Here is a 27,985-nt window from a genome sequence, read left to right as displayed (position 1 = left end):
AAACACAATATCATATAGAAAGGCAACTTTCATTTATTCAAATTAAATTATAGTATGAGTTTCCTATACAAATAAAATCTTTTTGTAAATAAAAATACAAAATGCTACAAATTTCAATCATATAAAAATGCAAAAATAACATCTGTATTGTGATATATTTATTTTCCCTTTATCATGACCAAACGCACAGTAGTTACCCGGAGTCCACACCGTCGTGCTCACTGAAGCGTGAAACGGTCTCTCAAGCCTTTGGCTTCTGTGACACGAGCTGTGCTCAGTCTTGTGTCTGCTTCCACGAAGGTCCAGGGGGCCTTCCTTCCCAAATCTTGAGCTGGGGATGCTTCTGGTTATCAGCCCCCACCAGGAGGGAAGCGGTCCGACCGCTCTCGGGCCGGTAAGAAGGCAACTGAGGACGGCTTGCTCCTGAAGCTCTGAGAGGTCTGCACCGAGGCGGCGCCGCCGCAGGACGTCACTGGTCCAGCTCGCTCTCATTCTGCAGCGTCTTCATCGCCAGCCCCCAGAGGGTCATGCTGGAGAAGAACTGTCCGTCCGAGTTCCTGTGCGCAGGGGCCGCGGCGCGGCTGCCCAGGGGGTCCCCGCAGTGCTGGTCCAGCGCGGCCAGCGAGGAGCGGATCATGGCCATGCCGTCGGCCTGCAGGGGCTCGGCGCCGGCCGCATCCGCGTAAGCGTAAGCCTGAGGCTGCGCCTGCGGCAGCGGGGGCTTGGCGGCTTTAGCCGGATCCAAGCTGAGCCTCTCCTGGTCACCGACTCCGTGAGGCTGCACCGTGGGCCGGAACTTGCAGTAGGAGCCGGCAGAGTGGCTGTCGAATTCAGTCACTGGCTCTTCTTCCACTGGGTGGACGGGGAGCTTAACGGACACGGGCATCAAAGTCACAGACACGTCTTGGGAAAAGGAGTCTGCGCTCCGAGGTTTCCCAGGCTCCGAGGGGGCGATGGGCGGCGCGAGCCCCGCGTCGTCCGCTCGGCAGTGCATCTTCCTGTGCCGCCGCAGCACGGCCGAGCGCGTGAAGCACTTGCTGCAGACGTCACACGTGTACGGCTTCTCCCCGGTGTGAGTGCGGACGTGCCTGCGGAGGTCCCCGGAGCCACCGAAACATTTTCCTGGAGGAAGAAAAAGGGGTCTTTTCAGCGGGGAACGTTCTGGAAGGAGTCCCCTCCTCCAACCGCTAAACCCTGGCCCACGCTGCTTTGACTTGAACTCAGTCGGGCCCTGCATCACTTGCTCACTCTGTATATATATATATATTTTATTGAAGTATAGTCAGTTTACAATGTTGTGTTGATTTCTAGGGTACAGCATAATGCGCAGTGCTTCAGTCACACATGAACATACATATATTCGTTTTCATATTCTTTTTCACAAGTTACTGCAAGATATTGAATACAGTTCTCTGTGCTGTACAGCAGGACCTTGTTGTTTATCTATTTTATATACATTAGTTAGTATCTGCAAATCTTGAACTCCCAATTATCCCTTACCACCCCCTTCCCCGCCCCACAACCATAAGTTTTCTATGTCTGTGAGTCTGTTTTTGTTTTGTAAATAAGTTCGTTTGTCTCTTTTTTATATTCCACATATGAGTGATATCATATGGTATTTTTCTTTCTCTTTCTTGCTTCCTTCACTTAGAATGACAATCTCCAGGTCCGTCCATGTTGCTGCAAATGGCATTATTTTACCATTTTTATGGCTAAGTAGTATTCCACTGTATAAATATACCACAGCTTCTTTATCCAGTCATCTGTTGACGGACATTTGGGTTTTTTCCATGTCTTGGCTATTGTAAATAGTGCTGCTATGAACACTGGGGTACATGTATCTTTTTGAATTAAGGTTCCCTCTGGATATATGCCCAGGAGTGGGATTGCTGGATCTATTTTCAGTCTTTTGAGGAATCTCCATACTGTTTTCCATAATGACTGCATCAAACTCCATTCCCACCACCAGTGTAGGAGCGCTCCCTTTTCTCCACGCCCTCTCCAGCATCAATCACCTGCTCACTCTGGATTCCAGACTTGTCCACACTTCTCCAGCTGCAGCCCCTCCAACCTGCAGCCTCATCTGGTGCCTCATGCGAGCCCCGGCCGCCCTGGGTGGGAGTGCCTGCTGGGTAGGCCAATGCACCGGCCTGCTGCCTATGCTGAGAAACTCTGTCAGTTTTGTTCAGATTTTCATAAATCTAACACAGCCAGTCTATGACTTAGAAGCATCTTTTCTAAAGATACTAATGTGTCCAGCTCCTAACATCATTTTATGTCTCCTTCTCCAGGCTCCCTTTTCTTTTTCTGGATGTATCATAGAAGCAGGGGATTTAGTTCTGCCGTTAGAGTTGGTTAGCAGATCAGAAAGGAAAAACCAATCAGCAACCTTACGGAAGCCATAATATATTTATAAAGGGCTGAAACAAGCTATACAATTTACGGGGACACATTTTAGAACTTCTCACTCATTCCTATGTCACACTATTTGAATTCTTAGCCACCCAGTCCTAGTCAAACAATGGTGGGCTATTTGGGCTGCTTCTAATTGTTTGCTCCTATATCTGAGGTGCAATTAATATCCTTCTTTTCCTTAAGATAAATTCTTAACAGTGGAATTACTGGGCAAAGGTGATCACTGCTTTCAGGTTCCTTAATATGTACAATTTCAGCCACAGTGGAGTGAGTTCCCACGGAGAGAGGGGATATGGGAAGTGTCTCTCCTCTGTCCCTCCATCAGGAGGTCACAGTGAAGCAGCGCCCACCTTCCGCGGGGAAAATCCAGTGGAGACAGCTGGCTTGCAGGATGGGTGGCAGAGAGGGGAGGGTCACCTCTGTGCTGGTGTGGGCCTGCAGACCCCCTGGAGCACAGACCATGGGTATTTCCACAGATCAGACACGGGTCATGCTTGCCAGTGAGCCAGTCTGGAACCTTTTGAAATCCAGCCTAAGAGGACTGCTTAGAGGGGCGATGGGACCTCAACAGAGAAAGTCTCCTTGGAGTAAACTGCTACAAAACTAAGGGCTAGAGGGAAAAGTCAGGCTGGAAGAAAAAGCGCCTCTCCATCTTAGAAACTGCAGTTGAATGCTGGGGAAGGAGAACGGAGTGGGTCTAGGGCTGGCCTTAGAAGCAGCATGAACTGCTGGAAACAGAGGGACAGGGACAGGGGGATGAGATGGAGGGAGGGGAGAGGGAGGTGGAGGAGGGAGGGAGGAGGCAGAGGAGAGATACAGACAAGCTTCAAACACAGCAAAGCTCAGAACATGAAGCCACCTTAAAATGGAAACTATCTTTTGAACCCAGGGAAGTGAAAACATACACCCACCCATAAACTTGCACGTGAGTGTTCACAGCAGATTTGCTAAGTGAAAGGAGACAATTACGTAAGACCATGTATCATATGATTCCATTTACACGAAATGTCTGGAACAGGCACATCTATAGGGACAGAAAGTGGACTGACGGCTGCCCAGGGCTGCAGGGAGGGAGTGCAGAGTGACTGCTGCTGGGTGTGGGCTTTCTCTTCTGGGCGATGAAAATGTTCAGGTTCAATCGTGGTGAGGGAAGCACAACTCTGAATACGCTGAAACCGCCGAACTGTTCACTCTACACGGTAGACGTTACAGTCTGAGATTTATCTCAATAAGCTATTAAAAAGACTTGAACTGGTCATGTGAGAACGCTCTCGCTCCCTTTCTCTCTTCCCCTGACGCCCCAAAAACAAAATCCTGGTTGTTGGTGGGAGAAGGGGTGCAAGCGTGGGGATGGGAGACGGGGTCCTGCTGCGCCTCCTCCTCGGCGGGGGTCTGGGCTGGCAGCCAGGCCCCGCTGGGAGGGGACGAGAACACTGAACCTGCACTCCAGTTCACAGATACAACAATAATTTGGGAACTGACACTTTAAATTAAGGATTTGGGACTGTAATTGTGATTTAAATTGATGTGATTTTATCCTTTAAGAATGATCAGAATGGTCCTGGAGGAGCTGACAGACGTTCATGTCCAGGAGATCCAGATACAATTTAAGTGGGAGATACAAAGAAAGCTGCCTTCAGTCCCCACATGTCCTGCCCTACTTTAGACACCAATCACCACGAGAAGGAGCCACTCCAGGGGTGCCCCAGTTCCAGGCTTCGCTGCCTGACTCCGAGCGTTGTTCCTATTTGTTCCAAACAAGTAATCATAGCAATGGTCACTCACTCATTCACCTGAGATTCAACCCACACTGTCAGGTGTACACATCCTGTGCACGCGCACACACACACGCTCCCTGAGTTCTCCAGAGGCTCTAACACTCTGTGACTGCCGTAACAGGAGGCTGAACTCACAGTCCCAGTTTCCTCACCTGTGCAGGGATGCACCCCGAGACTGAGGGCTGCCAGCCTTCCCTTTCCTTCCTGATGATGTCACTGATGGGTCAAATGCCTCAGAAACAACCTCGGCTTCGTGACACATGGTCTCAAGAAACCTCCATCTCAACCCCAAGACGGTCTCCCCCACTTTTCCAACTGCCTGTGCCCCGCCAGCCCAGACCAGGAGCACGCGGCACCTGGGACCCCGTATCAGTCATCTTTGTATCCGGAGCACCTAGGACAGTTCCTGGTACCTTGAAGACACCAAGTCAACGTCTGCTATGTGAACGGAGACGAATCAGAGAAGACCAAGGGGCCAGTGGAACAGCATTACTTCCAGTTTACCCAAGAGAAGAGGGATGGCTTATCCGGGACCCCAAAAGCGCATGACAGAGTGGGCAGAGACGGGTGCCCTCCCCACAGGGGCGGCCAGGTGACGGCCGGCCTGCAGCGGGCGGGGACTCACCGCAGGCGGAACAGCTGTAGGGCCGCTCCCCCGTGTGCCGGACCCGGTGCTTCACCAGCTTCCTCTGCATGTTGAAAGACTTCCCGCACTCGTCGCAGGTGAAGACCTTGTCGGCCGTGTGCGTCTTCTTGTGCTCCTTCAGGTTACTGAAGTTGCTGAACCCTGGGGAGACCGGAGCAGGTGTTAAGCTGAAGGACTGAGGACAGCCTAATCGGAAATCTTCAAGGGAAGAAAAGGAAAACACTCAGCTCTACCTCGACCACAGATGTCACACAAGTGTGGTTTTTCTCCTGAGTGAATAATTATGTGACGCTGGACATCACCAGAGGCTGCAAACCTGTAATGTAATTTGGAAATTCAATTAACAGCCTTTCTGAGTTACTGCAAATCTTTATAATTGCAAGTCACTGAGGGAGGAGATGAATTCTCCCTGTGTTACTTAGAATGTAATCAGGAGTGGCCTGATTTCATTTGAAATGTACATTTTTAAAAATTACTTTTTTTCTCTTCTTTTTAAAGGAAAGTAGAAAATGATCCAAGTGTTTTGCTCTTAAAACACTTTCTCCTCCCTACTTTAATTAGCCTTTCCCCTTCCGAGATGATCAACCCAACCCTCGGATATGGAAACCTATGTTCTTTCCTTTCCACCGCACTCGACAGGAGGGTAAAAGGTTGTGTTTGGGGGGAAGATGCTGCAATACAGACATGATTTGAAATGCACGGCTTACTTTTAATGGGAGTTCAGAAAGCTCACATTTAAAATGCCCTGCAAAACAAGACTTTCAGGGACCCCAAGTCAAGCAGCAGGGAGTTTCTGCTACAAGGCATCTCCAGGAAGCAGTACATGTGACCTGGGCACTAAACTTGGCCTTCAGGGTCCAGGGGGCTACGGCAGAAAGGGTGACATGTGAGGCTAGGCAGCTTTTACTTCTCTGTTTTATACCATCTGCAGAGACAACAGAACCAAGGGTGTTGTGCGTCCTCGCAGCGGACTGTGACCACAGCTGTCCCACTCCTGTCCCATCCCCTAACTCCTGAGTGCGAACTTATCAGACGCAGAGAATCTGTACTGTTTATGTTTTTGTTCCCATCACAGCACTTAGCATACAGAAGGTGCCTAATAAATGTTGGCCGAATGAATGGTTAAATGAATAAAACACTACGTGACTGGTAGAATCCTGGCTCTTCCCTGCTGTCCTACAATGACTGGCTATCAGGTGACCGAAGCTGTGGACTCTCGACAAGGATGCCCAATGAGGGGACAGGGGTCCACGATGCAGGGACCATCTCTCCAGACCGCTCTCCACCTCCAGAGTAAGTCAGGTCGATTCCCACTTTCCAAGTCTAAGCCCTCCCCAGCCCCCAGGCTTGGCCCACCCTGCCTGTGGCAGAACTCACAGCCCTTTACAGGTCTGGGTGCACAGCTGGGGTGCCTCCTACCAACCCCTCCTGAAGGCCAGGCGTTCAGGCTGCAAGTCTCATTTCCCCTACCAGACAGTCACCTCTGGCACTCATCTATTTTAACAGATATTCTTGGAATGAATGGAAATTTTAGTATAAAATAATTTTGTTTCCTGTAAAATCCCATTTCCTAAGACTTGTGTCCTAGATTCTCATTCTTTTAATTAATATTTCCACTTCTTTGGGTTATTCTCATGTGCGTCACATGAAAAGCCAGAGGGTTTGGCTTTACTGTATTCCTTAATGAGGCAGCGAGCCCCCACGTGGCTCAGGGAACATGGACTTTCAAAGCCGCCGAGACGAGGGCTGCTCCTCGCGCGGGGTGAGCGAGGCCGGCACTGACCTCTTCCCGCAGATCTCGCAGATGTACGGCTTCTCACCGGAATGCCGACGCAAGTGAGTTTGCAAGTTGCCCGCCTGCAAAAATGGAAAAGCAAAAACATGCCAACAATGAAAGTTTTTTTTTCTTTTTTTTCAGGGCATACAAATTCAAAATGGAAACTGACAGATTTAGCCAGGTTCCAGTCCTACTTCAGAATGAAGACTCCTGATGCACAACTCAGAAGGAGCCACGTGCGAGGAGATGGAGGTCCAGCCCACTTCGGACTTAGGGATCCCCCCCACCCCCAAGCAATCTGCTGAACAGGGGTGCGTCTCAGCTCTGCACTCCACGCCAGCCCCTGGCCTGGCCCATCTCAGGCACGTGGGGTGCCTTGTCCCTCTTAAATGTGCCTGACACACCGTGGGGACTTCTTTAGGGGTCGCTAAGCTTGTGTTTAAACAGCTCTTGATGTATTTTATTTTGTTTTTTTTTTTAACCTGGACCATCTATATGCAAACATCATTTGAAAAAAAGGTATCATTTGTACTTGGTTATTTCAGTATTCATTGTTTCTTCCTTAAAAACATGCTTTTGTTCATGAAGGTGAGACATTTCTAAAAACTATTTCCTCTGGCAGTATGGTTGTTCTGCCTGACAGCCTGGTCATTTTTACCTCTGTGCAAAAATGCAAACCAGGAGATTCACAGACGTCCTGCAGCTGCGGGCCTTTTGTGTTCCTAATCTGTGAAACTAGCAGGGCTTTATGAAGGTTAACTGATTTAAATGAAGGTCAGAGAATAGATTTCCATGTACTAATTGATAGGAAATCAATGAAATTGCTTAAGGTACAGTGAAATTAAAACTGCAAATGCCTCAGATATTAAAAACGCTACTGGCAAATGTGTTAAATTAGGATTTGGAAACAAAATCTTCCATAGCTGTAATTTAAATTAATAGTCTCAAACTGTCATGTCCCATACTTAATTCTGTTACAAAAACCCCACACTGAATAGGATGAATATACTCAAGGGCAATAATGTGCAGGCAGCACACCCAAAATAAGCCAAAAGGCCAGCATGAACAGTAATACCCGACTCACAAACGTGGCTTTGTAAATTTGCAAACTATATTTTAAAGAGGATGCAAAGATAGTTCGTGGCTGTAGGTCTGAAGATGGGTTTGATGTCCATCTGTGGCCAGTATGAAGGATGCTGCCTGTGGAGTTTATGTAACTTGGAAGGTTCTTTACGTCTACCAGATGGAGGCACACTAACTTAGATACTACATTTCAGAATATGGTAAATACAGCTTTTAAAAAAGTGGTTTATTTAGACAACCAAAGAGAAAGAATCTGGCAAAACACTGGCAAATATCCAGCTTTTAACTGAATGACTATTAGTAACAATAATAAAACAGCAAAAGTCAACAGCAATAGACATTTGGTCTACTCAGGCTTTTAACTACATAGCCAACTTGCCCTCAGAAATTAGTAGTATTATCTCTGTTTTCCAGATGTAAAACTGAGATTCAGATAAGTAAACTGGTTGCCCTAAGTTACATGCATAGAAATTAATACTGGTTTGTCTGATTTAAACTCTTGTCTTACATGAAGGGCGTACACGTTTCTGTGAAAAAACTAGCTTGTGTTGAATTCTCAGCACGACAGTCACTCTGCCACTCAGGAAGCAGCTCGCGGCAGTTAATATATGGCACCGCTGACTGCTTTAAAACAGTCACTTACAAATTTCAGAAAAGCTCAGCAATTTGAATAGCACCATCTGCTCAGCTGTTAAATTGGATCCCTCTTGTTTCAAGTTATCTCGTGAACTATGTATTATGATTGAAATGCGTTCTGATTAGATTCTCAGCAATGTTGCAGTTTTCCTTTTTAAATAAAGCATAACAATGAATTGTTTGTAAATTTAACTGAACAGTCGTCCACTTAATAGTATAGTAAGCAATTGTAAACCAAACTTTAAAATGTTTCTTTAGCTATTTAGTGTAGGAAATGTGCAATGAAAATAATGATCGTTCCCCCAGATTAAGGAGCACATAGTCTGATAAATGGTACAGAACAGATTAAGTAAGTACATGATTTAGGCAAGTCCAATAATATATTCAGACAACTTACAACAAATTACATTGTGAACTAGGGCTCAGATTACGTGCTCTTTGGTCAAGCGTCTTTATTTTCGGTAAACTTTGCTATGCTTCATTGCTAATTATATCCTAAGTACACAGACTAGAAAGTACACAGTCTTAGAAATGATCTACCGCTGGGTCCAAGAGGACTCCAGCACTGGTGATAGCAGGAGATCTCATTTATGAAGAGCCCACTCTGAATGAAGCCCTCTGCTAAGCACTTGCGAACAGTGCTCCGGTCATCGCAATGTCCTCATAAAGTCTACCTCACACGGTACAGGAAGAAGACAGAGGCGCTGGGCGGGAGTCGGCCTCAGCCCCGACAGCCGGGGGTAATACTCTGCCTCTGCTTTGTCTGCCGACTCCAAGCTTGTGCGGCTGTCGGGCAGCAGCGAGGTACCAGCAGTAAAGGAAGTTCTACTCCCTTTAAGTCAATACCATTTTAAATCAGGATGGAGTCGTCAGAATTCTGGACTGAAAAACTCTGTCGCAGAAAAGAAATTAACACCTGATTTATTGAGTAATTAAAAAAACAAACCCCCTCAGATAGGTACCTGAACATCAGTATTTAAACACGATCAAACCAAGGATAAATTCTCTCTCAGAATATTCTTCTAATGGCTACTGATTGTTTCTATAAGAAAACAGGGAATCATAAAACTTTAGAGATAAATGGGAACTCAGATCTTAAAAGTCATTTGTGTTCTAAGTGTTTAAAACAGAAAAAAAAAATCTAGAGATTAACACAGAGATGTCACCTAAAAAACTGACCATTACATTGATAAAAAGACATTTGACAGTGTGGGAAATTATCAGCTCAGAGTTGAAAACTTAATAACTTCAGAAAGTTCATGAAAATATTCTTATTCAGTGGCGGGAGGGTAACAGCTCAGCGGTAGAGCACATGCTTAGCATGCACGACGTCCTGGGTTCTATCCCTGGTACCTTCATTAAAAAAAAAAGTTCTGCTGAGTAGTCAAATGATCATTTACTCTAATCTCCCTGCTTCCCTTTAAAAAAAAAAATCTTATTTTTTGCATTTTCACCATGGATGGGGTGAAACTTTGTCACCCTGGCATCAGGCCACATCAGCACCCTGGAACCACGCGTCCCGGTGGCCCCTGCAGGATGCTGCATCCTGCCCACCACGCCCTGAACACAGGAGCTGCTGGGAGGGCACTGAGCCTCTCAGAACTCATCCTTCTGCAGCAGCTGCTCAGTGCTCCTATTTCTGCCTCCTTGGAGAGACAAAATAACTCCATTCCTCTCCCCAAAGACAGCTAAATATGCTGAGTTTCCCTTTTCCTGTTTCTCACGTGACAGGCACTCCAGATCTGTCACTCATCTTATTTTGTCCTCTGGATGCCCAGGTTCTACTCCACACGGGAGACACATGGCTCCAAATGGATCCTCATTCATACTCTGAAGTACGGCAGGACTCTTCCTTCCTGCGATCCAGGCAGGTGCAGAGCCCAGGATTATGCTAACACACGTATGTTCCGTTGTCACAACCTGAACTTGGTGTACCTTTCTCATGTATCAACTGCTTGCTGACTTAGCATTAAGGTTGTGGCTACATTTTTTTTTAAAGACTAACCCTATTGAATACTAAATTGAATAAACAGCATAAAAGATTAATTCTCTTTGGTAGCTCTGTTTTCTAACTTGGAATCTTCCAGAAGGGAAAATACAAGCTCACTTCTACCAAAGCAAACAGTCTGGCAGCTACATGGGACACCCCAGTCATTGTACCACATGTATTCCAGTTCATATGAGAAACGGATGCTGGCTTGGGCCGAAGGGCGCCTTACACAGTATCCCTGTGTAAACACCACCGCTGCTCCCTCTGCCTGGAATACCAGGGGCTTTCAGTCTCCTCAGGTGCCCTCCTGTCTTCATGGCTCCCCTAAGCAGTCACTTGACACATGCCAGGTACCCACCCACCCAAATACCACAGCTTTCAGGGAGAAAGGACTCCTCTCCTCTTTGCCCGCATTATTCCCTGTACATCTTTCTGCCATGGCATTTCCAACATTTCACTGCACTTTCTCACTTCACACAGCTGCTTCTTCCTCTAAACAAAGATAAGCTCCTGGAAGCCTTATTCATCTTTGTGCCCCGCACAGGGCAGAGCTCCCTGGACACTGTAGACTTGCAATAGATACGTGTTGAATGAAGTTTTTTAAGAGTCCTTATTCACAGAAATGTCATCATTTCACTATGAAAGAAAACAGCACTGAAAATCATATATACGTAATCACATGTACTATACATAACTCTACATTCATAAAAATCTGATCAAAATACAGACACGCGCATGGAGGAAGAGGACTTCTGTAGTGCCTTTCAGACAGGGCGGCCCTTGGCAGGACCCACAGCGGAAAGTGTAGGACCCAGTCTGAAGCAGTGGGCAGGCTGCCCTCAGAATCACTGTGTTAGAGGGAACCAACGTTCCGGCCTGCTTATGCCCTAACCCTTAGTGTCCACTCTCAGCAAAACAGCCAGTCAGCCTGGGAAAACTTAAGTTAGACCACGTTACTCCTCTGCCTAAAACCATCTAGTAGCTCTCCATTCCTCTCCAAAGGGAAACTCAAAGCCTTTATAATAGCCTAGAGGATGCTACATGACCTGGTCCCCATCACCTCAATGTCGTCTTCTCTAACTAGTGTTCCTAACTGCGCTATCCCCACCGCCTACTTGACAGATAGCAGGCATTCAATAAATGTTTACTGGACATGCTCTTGACCCAGCTCTCACCACAATCCTGCCCTACTTTCCAAGCAGTGTCTGCGTACCTACCAAACCTCAGAAAAGCCTGCCCACAGTTCTCAGCCAGGTGACACCCAACTTGCTCTTCTAAGGATATTGCCAACGTCACCCTATTTGTTGTAACTCCAATATCAAGTAGGAGCAGAATTAATATATATTGTTCAAGGAGTAAAAACTTGGAAGTGTATATACAAGAAAACAGACTGAAAATTCATCTGAAATTTTGATGCAAATTAGATCAACTTCCTAGACCTCCACCCCTTCAAATCAGAGAAGCTGATCCCGTCAGATGTGAAAAGTATTCACAACAGAGTGATAACTCTGACTTTATGGATTTAATTGTTTGAGCTTCTATAAGCTCAGTATATATTATATAAACATATACATTACACACGTCATATAAATATATATCACATACATATATATTTAAAAAACTTTGGACTTCTAAATGTATGTTCTATTTCTACCCTTTCCTATTTGATATTGCCTCTCTAGTTAAAACAACATTTTAAAAATTAAAAAAAATTTTTCAAAAGTATCAACACTTAAGCCCCATCCCAAACCAAGAGAGTCGGAATCTCCGGGAGTGAGCCCCGGCATCAACGCCAGGAGAGAGGGCTGAAGGCAGGCTCAGGGTGCCTGGGTGTCTGGTTTTACTTCATTTGGTCACAGAAGGGTTCCAAGCAAGAAAAGAACAGAACCAACATTGTTATCAGAATTTAAATGTATAAAGGACTTTCATGTCCATTTTTTCATTTAATCCTAACATTCCCATGAGGTGGTATTACCCCTATTTTAAGGATTAGAAAGATGAGGCCCAGAGAAGTTGTGACTGCTAATTATTAGTGGTCATTAGTCCAGGTTTTACGCTTTCCCACCACACCGAAGCTGGTAAGATGAAAATGGTGGTGGTTTGGGGAAGGGGTTGCCTTAGGAAGACTGGTCTGCAAACGCAGAGGGGGACAGAAGACAAGAGAGGAAGGAGGCGACGGCAACAGGATAAGGACCAATAATGTCTCCTGAGCACTCGCTCCGATTCTAAGGACTTCATCCTATCAACTCAGTTACTCCTCACAATTTACAGCCTAGGAAACGCAGGGACAAAAGCCAGGGTAGCTTGCCCAAGGTCAGAGCAGTAGACCAGAGGCTGGATTCAAATCCTGACTGTCTGGCCCTCGAGCCCGAGCTCTGACCCACAGGTGGGGCAGGTATGAAGCAGCACAGGTCCCAGCAAGAGGGGCAGATGAGCGATGGCTGCTCCACTCAGTTCAGCAGAAGCTTACTGAACACTCAGTGGGTGCACGGCCCCCGCTCGGATGAATAATGCAGAGGGACACGTGAGGACACGGTGAATCACTGCACGAGGGGAGCAGGAAGAGGGGACAGTAATTAGATTGCAGGTCGTGGCATGCGGGCAATGGTGAAGGGGAAACTGGAGGAGCCGTGTCCAGAGCGGGCGCTCCCTTACTGTGTCTGTGCCCCACAGGGTCGGCCCGGCCAACTCCCACCAGACTGGAGGGCTCGCGTCCTCCAAGGTCCAGCCCAGAAGTCCCCTCCCCAGTGCAAAAGCCCTTGCACACGCTGTTACTACAAGATTCTCACATGTGTGTAAAAACAGATGTAGGTGACCGCTTCCTCTGCAGGGCTGTGCATGGGCCCCTGAGAGCAGCTTCTGCAATGCCACAGCCCACAGCAGAGGACCCGTTATCTTCTATTTCAGAAGTAGGTTCCCACAGCCATTCTACCACGTTCAGCATTTCCTCTAAAGCACTACATCTCTAGGGCTCTCTCTGTCTAGTGCCCAGATCAGTACACAGCCTGTGGGAGGACACGACGCATGCTGGCTGGGCGAGAGGGCACACATGCAAAGGGTCGTGACTGAGGTCAGCCAACAGGGAGTGCAGGCAGGGCATGAAAAGTGTTTGGTCTTTTATCCAACATCCTAACACCTACAGTGTCAGGAAGAATCAGGACATTCTTGGATCCAGCCCAGCACAATCTGCAGCCCCAGGTGGCGCTCCATATGGTTTACTGGGAACATCATTCCCGCAGGAAGAGAAATATACTAGAACTTGGGCCCATCCTTGATGAACGGGGAGGTACCGTGAGAGTTCACATGCTTATAAAAAATGGTATTTTCCCCTCATCAGCTAGAAATTTGTTTTCTTGAAAATTATTTTCTCCTGATTTACTCTGAAGTCTGTTAAAAGTTACAGATCTTGTCAGAAGCTTTTCTCACAAGTCCAAAAGTATGGCTTATCTGTAATTAAAATAAACAATGGGTTTCAGGTTTCCAACGATTAACAATAAATAAAAGTATTCCCACCTGAGAGAAATGTTTCCCACACATGTTACATTCAAAAGGTTTCTCACCTAAAACAAAACAAAACAACAACTTGTAAAATCATTAGCAATCTTTGCACAATCATCTTCTGTTTAACAAGTTTAGACCTGCCTCCTGGGTCCTGGCTGTCAAAGCAGAGCACTACACACGTTACTGAAAGGCTATGAAAACAGGAGCCTCTGCACCCTGGTAGTCCTCTCTCTCGCCCCTGGAAGAGAAGAGTGAGATCCATATTCACTCTTCTCTAAAAACTTCACCTGTCCTCCAATATAAACCGGTGTTGAAATCAAATGAATTTATCTGCATTCAAACCATACTTAGGTTTGGACATAGCCTTTGCCTTCATTTGAAAATGAAACCTGAGTTTTCTTGCTGAACAGCAGGAACCTAGTCCCCTGTCCTTTAGTCTGACTCCTCCGATTGCCACCGATTTCGAACTGAGCCAAGTGACTCCTTCCTACCACACGAGGTATGAACCTGGGGCAGCCCGAAACAGAGCGGGACCTCCTGAAAGAGTGACGGGGAAAAGCCTCTCTACCGCCTCTCAGCCTTGGCGGAAACGCGCTAAGGGGGAAACATGATCCCAGCGTGGGATGCGCTCCCTCGCCGGCTGCTTAGCCCCCTCTGATTTGAGGAACTCTGAAGAATTACACTGTAATAGACGTAGAGAAGGGAGCTCTGCTACAAAGAAGCCATGGCAGTTCTGAATAGTCTCTAGAAGATGATCTGTTTAAAAGCACACTTCAGGTATCGCCTTTAACCTACGGAACCCTAATAAATAAGACCGCAAGGACCAAAAACCTTCCATTGTCCCCATCCTCCTCCAATCTTGTGGTTTCATTAAGATCCTTTTCAAAAAATAATAAGACTGTGTCCCTTCCTACTGTATCGCCGGGGTTTGCTAGCTTTCTGGGCTGCCACCAGGGTGTTTTTATTTTTATTTATTTTTATTTTATTTTTTAACATTTTTTATTGATTTATAATCATTTTACAATGTTGTGTCAAATTAGGGTATTTTTATTTTGATCTTTTCCTGAAACTGTTTAATGGCTTCCTCAAGGGTGACGGGGGGCTTCCGACCCCGAGTACAGATGATCCTTGAACGACAGGGTTTGAACTGCGTGGGTTCACTTAAATGCAGGCTCCCTTCCATAGTAAAGCTACAACAGTACTACCCAGGCTGAGGCTGGCCGAACCCACCATGTGGAAGAACTGGTGTACAACCGACCGTCAGTTACACTAAGATTCTGACTGCTTAGGGGGTCAGGGCCCCTAAGCCCTACAAGGGTCAACTGTAATTATAATCATATTGATTCTGTATTTCGGACTACACTTATGTCTGAAATTATGGAGATAACAGATTATGTTATGTTAAAGTCATCATCATGAGGAGAGTCTGAAGAAAGAGGTCACTAGTTATTAAGACTCTCAAGTGGCCAGGGTTAATAACCCTGCTCTCAAACGTTTTGCTCTCAGGACCCCTTTACACTCAACAATTGAGGGTCCTAAAGAGCTTTTGTTCATGCGGGCTATCTCTGTTGGTACAGGCCATGTTAGAAATCAAGACTGAGTGATCTTTGACATATAAGTATACATTTTTCATTGCCCACCAGAGTGACAGTCTCATCACACACCCTGCAGCCTTTAGCTGACTCCACTGCACACTCGTGGGAGAAGGAAAAGGCCAACTAACACCCTACACTATGATACAAATAGCTTTGGCCTCCCTGAGCCCCTAAAAGGGTTCCCCAGACCAGACTTTGAGAACTGCTGCCCTTCTCAGTGTATTTACATCCCAGGAGCATCTGTGCCACATAGCTGTACCATGACTATTACCCAAAGATGTGCTTGCAGAATAAACAGTTTCTGTTTCCTTTAAAGCTAAACCAATAAGTTTCTCAAATAAAAATGACAGTGATCGTTAGGTTCCAGGAAATTTAAGAAAACACAATGACCTAAATTAAATTTTTTCAGGGAAAAACTGAGTTAATACTAGTTAATAATGATAGTAGTACTTCATATTCAAATACACAGATTTATAAAGAGATTTCATAAATATTAATTCAGTCTCTTAACACAATGAAGTAGTAAACACCTAAGCAAACGGGGAGTCAGAAGTGCTGACAGACCGTCACGTTAATAACCACAATTCCAAGAGCACCTGGAGAGAGGTTATTTTAGAAGCATTCTATAACATACTGCTTCTCAAGCCCATAAAGTAACTGCCATTAATTTATAGTGTGTATTAGAGTCATCACGTTTCAGTGCAGGAAGGAAAGTAATATACATATATCATATCATGTAATGTATGTTTGTATAACACTTTTTAAAAAGCTTTTGGAAAAAATAAAGTTTTTGGGAAAGGGAGGAGACACAAATCAATGTAGTAAAACTGAAAATTCAATGTTCAAATGGAAGAATTTTCATTCGAAAATATCAAATGGCTAAAGCTGATCCGTATTAAAAAGTTCACCTCCTGCCTCCCAAATCACAACTTAAAAAATTTGATACTCAAATTACTTTCCAGAAAACTTTCAGAATTACTCAAACTAAGTTACTTTAGTCTGAATGAACCTACATTATGCTTTAAAAAAAAACTAATTCTAAACAGCAAACTAATATTGCTTCTCTGTTTTATAATTAATTTGAAAATTTAAGTGCATCAGAATAACTCACCAAACTTTAGAGATGGAAAGTTTATCACATAAAACTGTCATCAAAATGAAAAGTGTACCATCTTTTGAAACTGGTTCCATGAAAGCATTTATAGAACTTCAGATTATTCTTTAAGAGGCATCACCAAAAATATAAAGCAAAAAATAGTTAACACTCTTTGACTTTTTGGGTAACTACCAATGACGTCATCAAGCAACAGCAAAACTTCTTACGAGAACAGGAGCAGGCAGTGGTGTCTGACCGTCTGCATTATTTCCTTTCCTTTTGCCTGCAGGGACTGAATCAGTGTACCTGTATGAGACCGTTTGTGAAGCTCCAAATTGCTTGGGTGTTTAAAAGGTTTTCCACACAATTCACACGCGTACTGTCTCTGTGACTGAAGCGTCTGGGACTGGTCTTCCAGGGCTGCAGGGTCCTCCGGCCTCTCCATTTCATTCCCACAATTAAAACTCTCAGAACTGATGAGTTCTTCTCTTTCCTTTTCTTCAGCACTTTGGCTGTCCACTTTTTCTCTACTGTCTTCGTTAGCAGATTCTGTCCTCTTTGTTAAACTGTCATCTGATTTGGGTTCAGATGTTGGCTCTGCAGATTTCTGCGACTTTAGGAAATTGAGCTTCCTAAGGTGAATGGCCTTTTTGAGCCTCATCTGTCTGGTGGGTTGTTGGCATGCGTTGTCTGACTCGGGGTCTGGGGCAGAGTCACTCAAAGGCGGGGCCAGGAAGTTGGAAGGCAAGTGCTCCGAGGACTCCAGGACGCACTCGGAATGACTGACAGCACAGGGCTGGTGTTCCGCGCCATGAAGCTCTGGGGATGCGCTGAAGGGGAAAGGCTGCTCGATGACCCTCTCGTGACTGGGACAAGAGGCCTGCTTATAGTACTGCTTACTGTAAAAGTTTCTGAGTTTGTAGTAATAGTTTGGCTGTTTGAAAGACAGTTCTGGACAGCTGCCATCCAGTGTCTCAGGGGCTTGTTTGGATGTTTCAGTTGTGGAATGATGAAGACTAAGTGACGATGGAGCGTGAGAATGTGATTCCTCCAAAGCTTTACTCTGCTGAGCACCTGCTGAACACTCCTGCGGCAAATGAGGCGGGTAGTTTTCACTGATAACACAATTAGTGTCGGGAGCCAAAGTGCCCTGCAGGGAGAATGTGCTGTTACAAGGCAGGCCAGGTGGCTGGTCTACAGTGGCTGACTTTAAAAATGTGTGACACAGATGCAGAACGTTTTGAACCTGCAAACACTGTGCTATGTCCAGCATTCCTTGTATGTTGTCCTGGTTAAGATCGAGACGAGATGTGTACATGAAGTCCAGGATCTGCCCAATGCCACTGACATTTTTAATATCCAGGTGAAAAACATCATTCTTCTGGCCTGAAGAATTCTGAAAGAGGCTCCTGATAAAAGAAAGGATATGTGCTTACAGTGCTAACAAGGAATACATTCTGATAGCTTTTTCTTACGAATAATATTCATGTTAACATTTATAATTACTATGCTTTTATAAATGCCAGGATTTTAAAATTAAGTCTGCTTTCATCCTTTGGAAAATTTTGGTAAGACATCCAATAAAGCAATCCAGATGAATTAAATTAGCATGTTGAATATCCAAACTTCCAAGTAAATCTCAAAGTAAAATTCTGAAACATATTCATTGCTCTTTTTTTTAAAATGTAGTTATCCATGTGTATTATTAATTGCATACAGATAAGAATATAGAAAACTAAAGAATACACATTTTTTAATATTTCATGTTTAGTCTGACAAGTTATAGATCTCAGGCCATAAAACACATGCAACAACATTTCCATATCTAAGTATCTTAAAAACATCTGAAAAGGATGGACCTAGAGATGATCATTTTAAGTGAAGTAAGTCAGACACAGAAAGACAAATATCATATGATATCACTTATATATGAAATATAAAAAAATTATACAAATCTTATTTATAAACCGAAAATAGACTTATAGACATAGAAAACAAACTATGGTTACTAAAGGGGAAAGGGCGAGGGAAGATTAAATTAGGAGTTGGGATTAACAAACACACATTACTATGTATAAAATAGATAAAATCAAGGACCTACTGTATAGCACAGGGAACTACATTTAATTTCTTACAACATATAAGGGAAAAAATATGAAAAAATATATGTATGTATATGTATAACTGAATCACCTTGCTGTACACCTAAAATTAACATTGTACATCAACTACACTTCAACAAAAAACAAAATTTTAAAAAGTCTGGGGAAAAAAAGAAGAGAAAAGGACAGATGAACATAAATATAAAACAGAAACAGATTCATAGACATAGAATACAAACATGTGGTTGCCAAGGAGGAAGGGGGTGGGAAGGGACAGACTGGGAGTTTGAAATTTGTAAATACTGACAGGTATATATAGAATAGATAAACAAGATTATACTGTATAGCAACAGGGAAATATATACAAGATCTTGTGGTAGCTCATGGTGAAAAAGAATGTGACAATGAAAATATTTATGTTCGTGTATAACTGAAAAATTGTGCTCTACACTGGGAATTGACAACATTGTAAACCGACTATGACTCAATAAAAATTTTTAAAAAGCCTGAAAATAAAAATAGCTATAATAAACCAATCCTAGATATATATTCATTTTTTAAAATTTTAATTTGTTAATTGTGGCAAAATATACATGTCAAACACTTGACTATGGTTCATATGATAAATTCAGTGGCATTGAGTACATTCAAATAGTTGTGCAACCATCACCACTACCCAATTCTAGAAACTTTTCATCATCCCAAACAGAAACTCTATACCTTATACCATTAAACTATAACTCCCATTCTCCCGAGCCCCTCAGCCCCTGGTGACCACCATTCTACTTTCTGTCTCTAGGTACTTGATAAATACTCATTTTGTAGGCAGTAATTTATCTGGCTGTCTGAGGTTTTTTAGCAACCCAATGGTCCATAAGCCAGCAGTGACAGACTATAAATTAATGGCTGAGTTAGGTAAGTTCTCTTGCAAGTTTGTTAAAGACATTTTATCAAATGCTTCCTCCAAGTAGCCTTCAGTTCTGTTCTTACTTAAGGAAAGTACAAATCAGAAGTAGGGCGGGGAAAACTGAAACTAGCCAATGTGGGGGTGGGTGGCTATAGTTCAGGAGTAGAGCATATGCCTAGCATGCACGAGGTCCTGGGCTCAACGCCTAGTACCTACATTAAAAAAAAATAGCCAGTGTATCACCACATCTCGACCAAATTGTCCTGTGAAGACAGAAGAAACGGCAAAGCCCAGGGATGGGACCACCCTGCACAGGGGCAAGAAGCGCTGCTGACCTGAGCGAGCAGATCCACACGGCCTGTAGCACATGTGACAGCTGAGATTCGAGCTGATCATTCAGGATTGTCATGGAAAGATTAAATCCTGTTCCGCTTTAGGGAAAGAAAGGTACTGAAAAAGGCACTTTAGTGCTTAGTGAGATAAATCTAGTTCATGTTTGTAGAACACTTAACTCTAATGTTAAAAATAAATTAAATACTATTGCTTAATATTATCATTTATAAGTAAATCTTCCATTGAGGCAAAAATGATTACAGGGATAGGTAAATTAAATTCAAACCTGTTTTCTTAGAATAGGCAAATGGGAAACAAAAACTAAAATGTTTTAATTAAAAGAAAAAAACCCAATAGCATACAGGATGTTTTCCCCTCTGTGATTTCTCACCCCAGAAAAGTTCCTACCAGAAATTCGATTCCTCAACCTTTTATCCTGAAAGGCTAAGAAAGGTATATCTAAGACTAACATTCATTACAACTATTAAAATCAAAGACAAAGTGCCAAAATACTTTCAATCACCCCGAATATATTTTAGTTATATGGCTCTTTTCCTCTCAGGTGACTTTAAATACAAAAGCAAAAGGCCACAATGTGTTACAAAAGACAAAGAGAGTGAAATCCAAGGAGAAAATAAAGTCCAGGCAGGACAGCGCCACGCTAGAGGAGCGTTTCCTCCGTACGACCAGAGGAACAAAGTCGAGAGCGCGTACCTGAAGTACTGGCTGAAAGCTGCCAGGACGTTCTTATGTGCTTTAAAGCAGACTCCTTTCACCACCAACATGCAGTCGCAGAGCAGGCCCTGAATGCGCTGCTCGTGCAGCTGCTGGAGGAGGTGGCAGCTGTGAGTAACAACTGGGTCCATGCTCAAGCATCCAGGAGACCTACGACAAAGAACGTGGATCCATGGTGACTCTCGATGCCATGATGGGAAGCTCAGCAGCTGATCTGTGGTTCACTGTCATGATTCCCTGTCTCAACAGTTTAAACAAACAAAAAATCACTTCTTGAGCATCTAGACCAATGGTGTTCAACAGAATCATCTGCAGTGACGGACACACTCCTCTGCACTGCTCAGTGCAGTCGCCATGAGCCACGTGAGGCCACTGAGCCCTGGAAGTGTGGTGAGTACGCAGGAGGAACCACACGTTCAATTTAATTTATACGTAAACGGTCACCGCATTTGACACTGCAGATCTAGGCTATGACTGTGCTAACACTATGTGCACCTCTTTCATCTCCACTTAGATCACGTCACTGAAAGACACAGAAATAAACTCTTATGAGGTTAGAAAAAAGCCCAACTGGACAAGATCAAATCAATATTGAGCATCTGTATACGGAGCACTGAATTAGAAGCTGAGGAAAATTAAGAACCTATTTGGGGAGACAATGTACAAGCCAAAATAAATTAACCACCACCACTAGACAATGATTAAACAGGTTTCGCAAAGCAGCATGTCCACTCACTCACCCCCTCGTGACTCGGGGGGCACTACTCTAGCAGGGACCGAACGCACTGGGGGCAGAAATACTGGCACATGTGAGGTCAGAGGCAGGAGCTGAGTATGTGGCTGAAGCCCAGGGCGTGGTAGGACATGACTTCTCAGGAAGGGGAGAGGAGCGGAGGGGAAAGACATGCAGAGGGTCAGACGATGTAGAGCCTTGCAGGGCCTCTTAAGAACCTTGACTCTGACTCCGAGTGAGAGGGAAGCCATTATGCAGATACGGAGAGTTCCATCATTCAGCATCTATTTGCTGACGACTGTGCGCCAGGCTCCAGGGCCACAAAGGTCAGCAAAGCCTCCAGGCTCCCACCCTCCAAAAGCTTCAGTTCTAGGGGAGGAAACACACATAAAAGCACACGACAAAGAGCCAAGCAAAACAGTCCGAGCTGGATACTCGATGAGCTACGCCGTGGGCTCTGATGTTCAGGAGCTCAGTCTAGTCAGAGATGGTTTTGGGAAGAGGAAAAGTGGGGAGAAATTAGGTCAGACTGGGATGAGACTATGGATGTTGGTATTAAAAACTAAAAAGCCATTATCTGCTTTATTTGCTTTCAACCTCAGTACCTAAGCATGACTGAAAAAGTCTCTAAACCATGAAGAATCTAAGCTTTTTAACATGGCCTCTACTTTACTATTAGCAGTATTATTACTGTTAGTATTATTATTAGCCTTGCCGCCTGTCACTCCCAGGTGTGCCAGCCCAAATAAACTACCTGCAGCTCCCCAAGCGAGCCGAGCTCCTAACCAGGGCCGGAGCCCCCGCCCACTACTCACTGCCCGACTTCCCTCATCCTATTTCACAGGTTATTGAGATAATTGTGAGAACCCACACGATCATTTAGAAATAAATGCATCTGGCGTATGTGATGTAGTCAACAAACGTTATCTAGGAGGGACACCTGGAGAGACTGAGAAAACGCAGTGCCCGGGGGCCTCTGCATTGCAAGCAACCAGGTGATTCTGAAGCAGGTGGACTGCAGACCTCTGTTGTGCTCTCTTCTAAAAAGCCTCTGGTTCTGACACTTCCTGTCCTGGGAAGACTTTATTTATGTCTGACTCTCCCACCTTCTGGATAACGCCCACTCCCCCACCAGGGCTCAGCCAAGCTGTCATCTGAAGCCTTTCCTGTCACATTCCTTCTTCCCCACAGTTCCCTCCTCAAGTCTGCCCTGGGGTCACTGCTCTGTGACCTTACTGCACACACACTTCAGTAAGATGACCTGTCCTTACGCCTCAGCTTGTCCTTGTGTATCCCACTCTGCTGTGAGTCCTGAGGGTACCACCTGCCTCCCCTTCGCCTGGCACATAGCAGACGCTCCACCACTGAAACGCTGGCTGCTCTGCACACACTCGCTCTGTGGCTGGTTAATGACGGTTAGTTTCCTGCTTCCTCCCGCTCTACGCTCCCCACAAGCGCTCTCCTACATCCTTTCCCTTCTCCTCATTCCCACCACGTCTCTCTCTTCCACAATCCTGATTTCACTAAGAAGGCTGAGCCCATGGGTAACTTGCTATAACCTGACTGCCTTTAAATTCTTTCTTCAGTTTCAGATTTCCCCCTCACCCCTCCCTCAATCCCTTCAGCCTCATAGGATGAAGTGTGCCTTCTCCTTAACCTTCCTTCCCGTCTCCTCTAGGACTTCCCTTCATCATTACCCACTCTGTCCTCCACCGGCTCACCCATCCCCTAACACACCAAGATCGTCCCATGTGGGGAAAAAGCAAAACAAGCCTCTCCCTAGGTACACCTCGTCATCAGAGGCCCCTCTTTCAGCAGTCCACACAACACCCTGCTTCCCTCCCACCTTACAGCCCTGCTGCCCAATCGCTGTGCTGAGACAGACTTTCCCACGGTGCTGCCCTCAGTCCCATCCTGCCCAGCTTTCCTGCGACAGGTGGTGGAGCAGCCTGCTCACCTCCATCCTGAAATCCTTCCCTGAGCAGCCCGCTTCTGGTTTTCTCTGTCCTGATCTGTTCCTTCTCTGTGCTGTACTTCTTCCTCTGCGAGCCCCTCAAGTGTTCCTGTCCCTTAAGAGTCAGCACCTGGGCCCTCTTCTCTTTCCCTTGACAACCACATCTATTTCTGGCCTTCATCTGCTCTAAGCAGACAACTCCTAAATTTGAAGGTTTAGCTTCAACCACCACTTCCAAATGTCCAGCTTTCTGCTAAACACCTCTAACTGTATGACCCCCTCAGCTCAGAGTCTCCAACACTCACCTCCCATCATCTCACCCCCAGCTCCTTACCTTATCCTGATTCCTCTATTTCTGCCTGGAAACCTCAGTTTCTGATATGTAGAGTTTGGGGAACTGGCATGATCTTTTGGTGTGAGATTCGGGTGAGAGTCAGAGATGACATCATCTATAAAGAGCAACGCGGAAGCACTGGGAGTGGATATATTACCCCAAACAAGACACGGAAAGGGGAGCATTATGTCAGATGATGGGCACTGTCCCCAGAGCTGAATCCTCAAGGGTGCTGAACACCCAAACGACTGAGTGACCAGTTACTGCCCCTGCCCCATGGCTGCCTGAACACAAAAGGCTTCTTGGTTCATTACTATGAGCTGTCATTTACTGACTATTTACTACAGGCTGGGCACTGTGCTAAGCATATTCTATCCATCAGCTCAAAAAGTGCTACAAGAATCCTATTAACATTTTATAAGTGAGGAAATTATGAAATGAGGAGTTTAACTCACCCAAGATCACAAAACTGCTGTGTTTCAAAGCCAGGACTTAAATCCTGGTTCCTAAGTCCTGGAGCCCATGCCCTTGAGAAAAAGAACATTAAAAAACAACACAAAACCTTCCTCCAATGACTTAAATGTTAAAATACAGCAAATATTCTGAATCTACATTAGATATTCTCTAGCTATTTAGAAGTGACATGCCAAATTATGAACATTCCACAATTTACTCCAACTATAAAAACTGTAACTATTCTATATTACTCAGTATAGTTCTCTAGTTGCTTCATGATGTCAATCCTGTACCTCCCCAATAAGATAAAAGCTCCATGAAAAGAATTTGTGTCTCATATTTATCACGTGTCCTATGAATAACAGCCATAAACAATAACGTATCGTGTGCCTAGTCACAAATAATAAAAAATATTTATCAAACATTTCCTCTGTGCCAGGCACTATTCTAAGCTCTTTACACATATTAACTCATTTAATTCTCAGAATAACTGTTAGAGAGAAACTACACACTACTGGCCTCATTTCACAGATGAGGACAACGATGAACCTGGTAGATTAAAGATGATCACAACTTCTCTGACACTCCTCCCTAGGGGAGGTGGGATCTAGGTCTCTTCTCCCTGAACCCAAGCAGCCTCCGCCTTAATCAACAGAACAGGTAAAGCTGTGCTCACTTCTGGACCCAGGCCCTATGAGTAGACAGCTTCCACCTTCCATCTTTTGGATACTGGCTGTGGAAGGCCTGGGTAGGCACTGGGACCGTAAGTCGCCCAGCTGGAGAGAACACACGGAGCAGGAGAAGGACTCAGGTGAGCCCAGGCTTCCAGCCATCTCTTCCCAGGTACCAGATATGGGAGCAAAGCCACAATGAAGGCTCCCGATCAGCCCCACCTTCAGCCAAATACCACGTCCAGCCCACACCACGTGGAGCTGAAGAACTGCCCAGCGGAGCCCTGCCTGAATTCCTGACCCACAGAACTGTGAGATGAAATAAAACAGTTTTTAAGTCACTACATTTTGAGGTAGTTTGGCACACAGCAATAGATAACCTGACCAGAGCTACAGACACAGCTAATAAGTAACAGGTCATCAATAAGGGACAGAGTTGGGATTTAAACACAGAATCTGACTCCAAGGCCCACATGCCTCGCCAACACCCTGGATTACATGCTACAGCTCCAAGGCCTTCCCTGAATAAAATCAGTAGCCTCTTCCATCTACTACCTATGCCTGATTGTCCAGGTGACCCTACAGATAAGCACCGAAGTAAAGCACAGCACGTGAGGATGAGTGCGTGCAACATAGCCATTGCGTGTTGGGATACCAGGAGTGCGGGGCTCTCTCCGTCTCTGCGGCTAACTCACTTGGTGACAAGGAACAAATATCTCCTGCCTTGTTGATCAACACATCTTTGGTACCTAGAAGAGTGCTTTGGACACCGACGGTGCTCAGTACATGGTTTCTGGATGATGGAGACTCTGGGCCTCAGTTTTCTCATCTGTAAAATGGAGGGGTCTCTCATCAGGTTAGATACTCTCTAGAGCATCTTTCTGTTCTAAACACTATGAATCTATACCAAGAATGCGATGGTGGAAAGATGGACTCAATGGCATCAAAGGGAATGTAAATATGGGAAAAGAGGAAAAGAAAAACATAAGAAAACACTCAGGCAAATGTGAATGAAGAGGTGCTTCTAAAGGGAACAAAAGTCAGAATGGAACTTTATCCTGTAGAAAGTGCTCCGGGAGCAAAGGTTCCTCTGTTCTATGGGGCAATTTACCCACTGGCCAACCCCAAAGGAAAGAATGTGTGGAAGTCTGTGCAGTGAGGTCACTGATCGATGACTTCTCCAAGGGTCCACAGTGTACACACCTCAGCACTGCACTGGCCTTAGAGTGGTCCTGCCTTCCACTTTGGCCACCCTGTTTTTCAAATGGCTTGTTTCCAACCCCCCGCCCCAACCCTAATGACAAAAGCACTGGCTACAGCAAACAAGCCTGGAGTCCTGTCTCAGCACTACAATGACCTTAGGATGCTATATGGACCAATCCAGTTGAGCCAATGTTGGGTGCCTAATATGCGTAAGACATTGTGGTGAGGATGGAAGGCTGCTCCACTGAGGGTGGACTGCTCCCTGCCCTTCCTAGGCTGTGTCTCAGTTTTCACATCATTCACTTAACTCCACTGAGTGTCCATCATATGCTGGGCACTAAGGTATGACAATGAAAAACTCAGACATGGTCATCCGGGCCTTCATGAAGCGTCAGTTCAGTGGAAGAAACAAGACTAGCACTGCACCGGGGATATTAAATGGGGGAAGCACAAATTAACCTGGGGAATGAGGGTTAGAAGAAAACTTTCTGGAGGAAGAGACATCTATGCTGTAACCTGAAAGTTCAGTTTGCCAGAGAGAGTGCCAGGAGAGCTCACGCTGAGTTTTCAGAGGGAGCAAATGAATAAAAAAAAAAAAAAAACTGCAGGAGAGAACAAACAAGGATGAGGCACACATACATGCCCTGCACACAAACACACCCTGCTTTCAAACTCTTGGCCCCTCTGTCACTTCTGTTGGACAGTCTTTCCCTTCTTGTCCATTCTGGTGAATTCCTTCTGTTATGGGCTGAATTGTGTTCCCCTAAAATCTGTATGTTGAAGTCTTACCCAGGACCTCAGAACGTGACTGTGTTTGGAGAGCAGGCCTTAAACAGGTAATTAAGTTAAAATGGGGCAGTTAGGGTAGATCCCAACCCAATCTGACTGATGTTCCTATAAGAGGAAGTCTGGACACAGACAACAAGGATGCTGGAACAGAGGCAAGACCAGGCGAGGACAGGGCCAGAAGGTGGGCGTCTGCGAGCCAACAAGAGCTGCCTCAGAAGCAACCAAACCTGTCAACACCTTGAGCTTGGTTCTAGTTCCCAGAAGTGTGAGAATCTGTTGTTCAAATCCCCTAGGCTATGGTATTTCGTTATGGCTGGCCCTCGCATACACCCTCTATTCCAGGCCCCACACTGCTCACCTGCAGAGTGAAACCCTCCTTATCACCCACACCCTACGGCTAATGCTGCTTACCATTCCCCGTTCATAACCCCATTCAACTTTCATTCATTTATTCATTCAAGCAACACCACCGCTGTGTGCCGGACCTGTCTTTAGGGCTGAAAGAGCAGTTAAGCCATTAAGCGGCAGGCACTCCGCTGAGCGCTTTCCCTTCACAACTCGTGAAGCCCTACGGGAACCCACCGAGTAGGAACTGCTATTGCACCCGTGTTACAGAAGCGAAACTGAGGCAGAGAGGTCGCTGGGCACTGAGACAGCTGGCTAGGAGCTCTGTAGTCTTAAGTAGTACCCTCAACTACAGTGTGATGGGGGGAACGGGCGCCGGGAGCCGGGGAGCCAGGGCGGGGAGGGACCTGCAGCGTCCCGGGCGGCCGGGAGCAACGAGCCGCAGGCCGGCTAGGGCCCCGGGTGGGGCTTCCAGGCCGAGGGAGCTGCACGAGGGAGAAGGCCCCGCTCCAGGACCGGGACTGGGCCTCCGTGTCTCTGAGCCACAGCATGGCGCGGCCGCGGGGTAACTCACGCCGGACCCGGCAGCTCCCCTGACCCTCGCGGCGCCCGGGGATGCGCGGGTGGCGGCGGGTCCATGCCCTGCCCGGCCCTCGGGCGCCCGGCCGGGACTCCGGGCCGCTCCCCGCGCGCCGGACCCCGCACGCCCTCACGAGGCCGGCCTACCCGCCCGGCGCCCACCTTACCCTCGGAGGCCGCTCCCCGTCCAGCCGCCTCCTCTTCACCTGCCGCCGTCGCCGCCCTCAGCGCCGCTGGCCCGGCTCTGCCGGCAGCGGAACCATTCCGACAACGCCCCCAAGGCCGGCCGGACCCGCCCTCCAGCTTCCGGAGGCGTCACTTCCGCCA

At 45.9% G+C, this 27,985-nt stretch overlaps 1 protein-coding gene across 3 annotated transcripts; it reads right to left on the bottom strand.

The window, feature by feature from the left end:
• Positions 1–15: 15 nt before the first annotated feature.
• On the bottom strand, positions 16–27,960 carry ZBTB49 (zinc finger and BTB domain containing 49). Of its 3 annotated transcripts, XM_031686066.2 has the most exons (8): positions 27,826–27,960; positions 20,574–20,744; positions 16,824–17,926; positions 13,839–13,885; positions 6,623–6,696; positions 5,073–5,155; positions 4,819–4,980; positions 16–1,122 (listed from the first exon to the last, which is right to left on the bottom strand). In XM_031686066.2, exons 2-8 carry the CDS (start codon positions 20,723–20,725, stop codon positions 470–472), a joined length of 2,274 nt encoding a protein of 757 aa, XP_031541926.2. In that variant the 5' UTR covers positions 20,726–20,744; positions 27,826–27,960; the 3' UTR covers positions 16–469. The 3 variants fall into 3 exon arrangements, with proteins under 3 accessions (XP_031541926.2, XP_031541928.2, XP_072802417.1); XM_031686068.2 differs by lacking the exon at positions 20,574–20,744 and having other exon boundaries at positions 27,826–27,956; XM_072946316.1 differs by lacking the exons at positions 5,073–5,155; positions 6,623–6,696; positions 13,839–13,885 and having other exon boundaries at positions 4,819–5,037.
• Positions 27,961–27,985: the final 25 nt, after the last annotated feature.

Source organism: Vicugna pacos, chromosome 2, assembly GCF_048564905.1.
Source record: "Vicugna pacos chromosome 2, VicPac4, whole genome shotgun sequence".
NCBI lineage: Eukaryota > Metazoa > Chordata > Mammalia > Artiodactyla > Camelidae > Vicugna > Vicugna pacos.
The sequence above is the reverse complement of the archived record's forward strand: the minus strand, read 5'-3'. Positions and strand labels throughout refer to the sequence as shown.

Coding starts and splice junctions, on each gene's coding strand:
- ZBTB49 (XM_031686066.2), bottom strand. CDS start 20,725: ATGGACCCAGTTGTTACTCACAGCTGCCACCTCCTCCAGCAGCTGCAC. Junction 6,697..13,838: donor GTGGGAAACATTTCTCTCAG/GTGGGAATACTT, acceptor CCATTTTTGCAG/GCGGGCAACTTGCAAACTCA. Junction 1,123..4,818: donor CTACAGCTGTTCCGCCTGCG/GTGAGTCCCCGC, acceptor TTCTTCCTCCAG/GAAAATGTTTCGGTGGCTCC.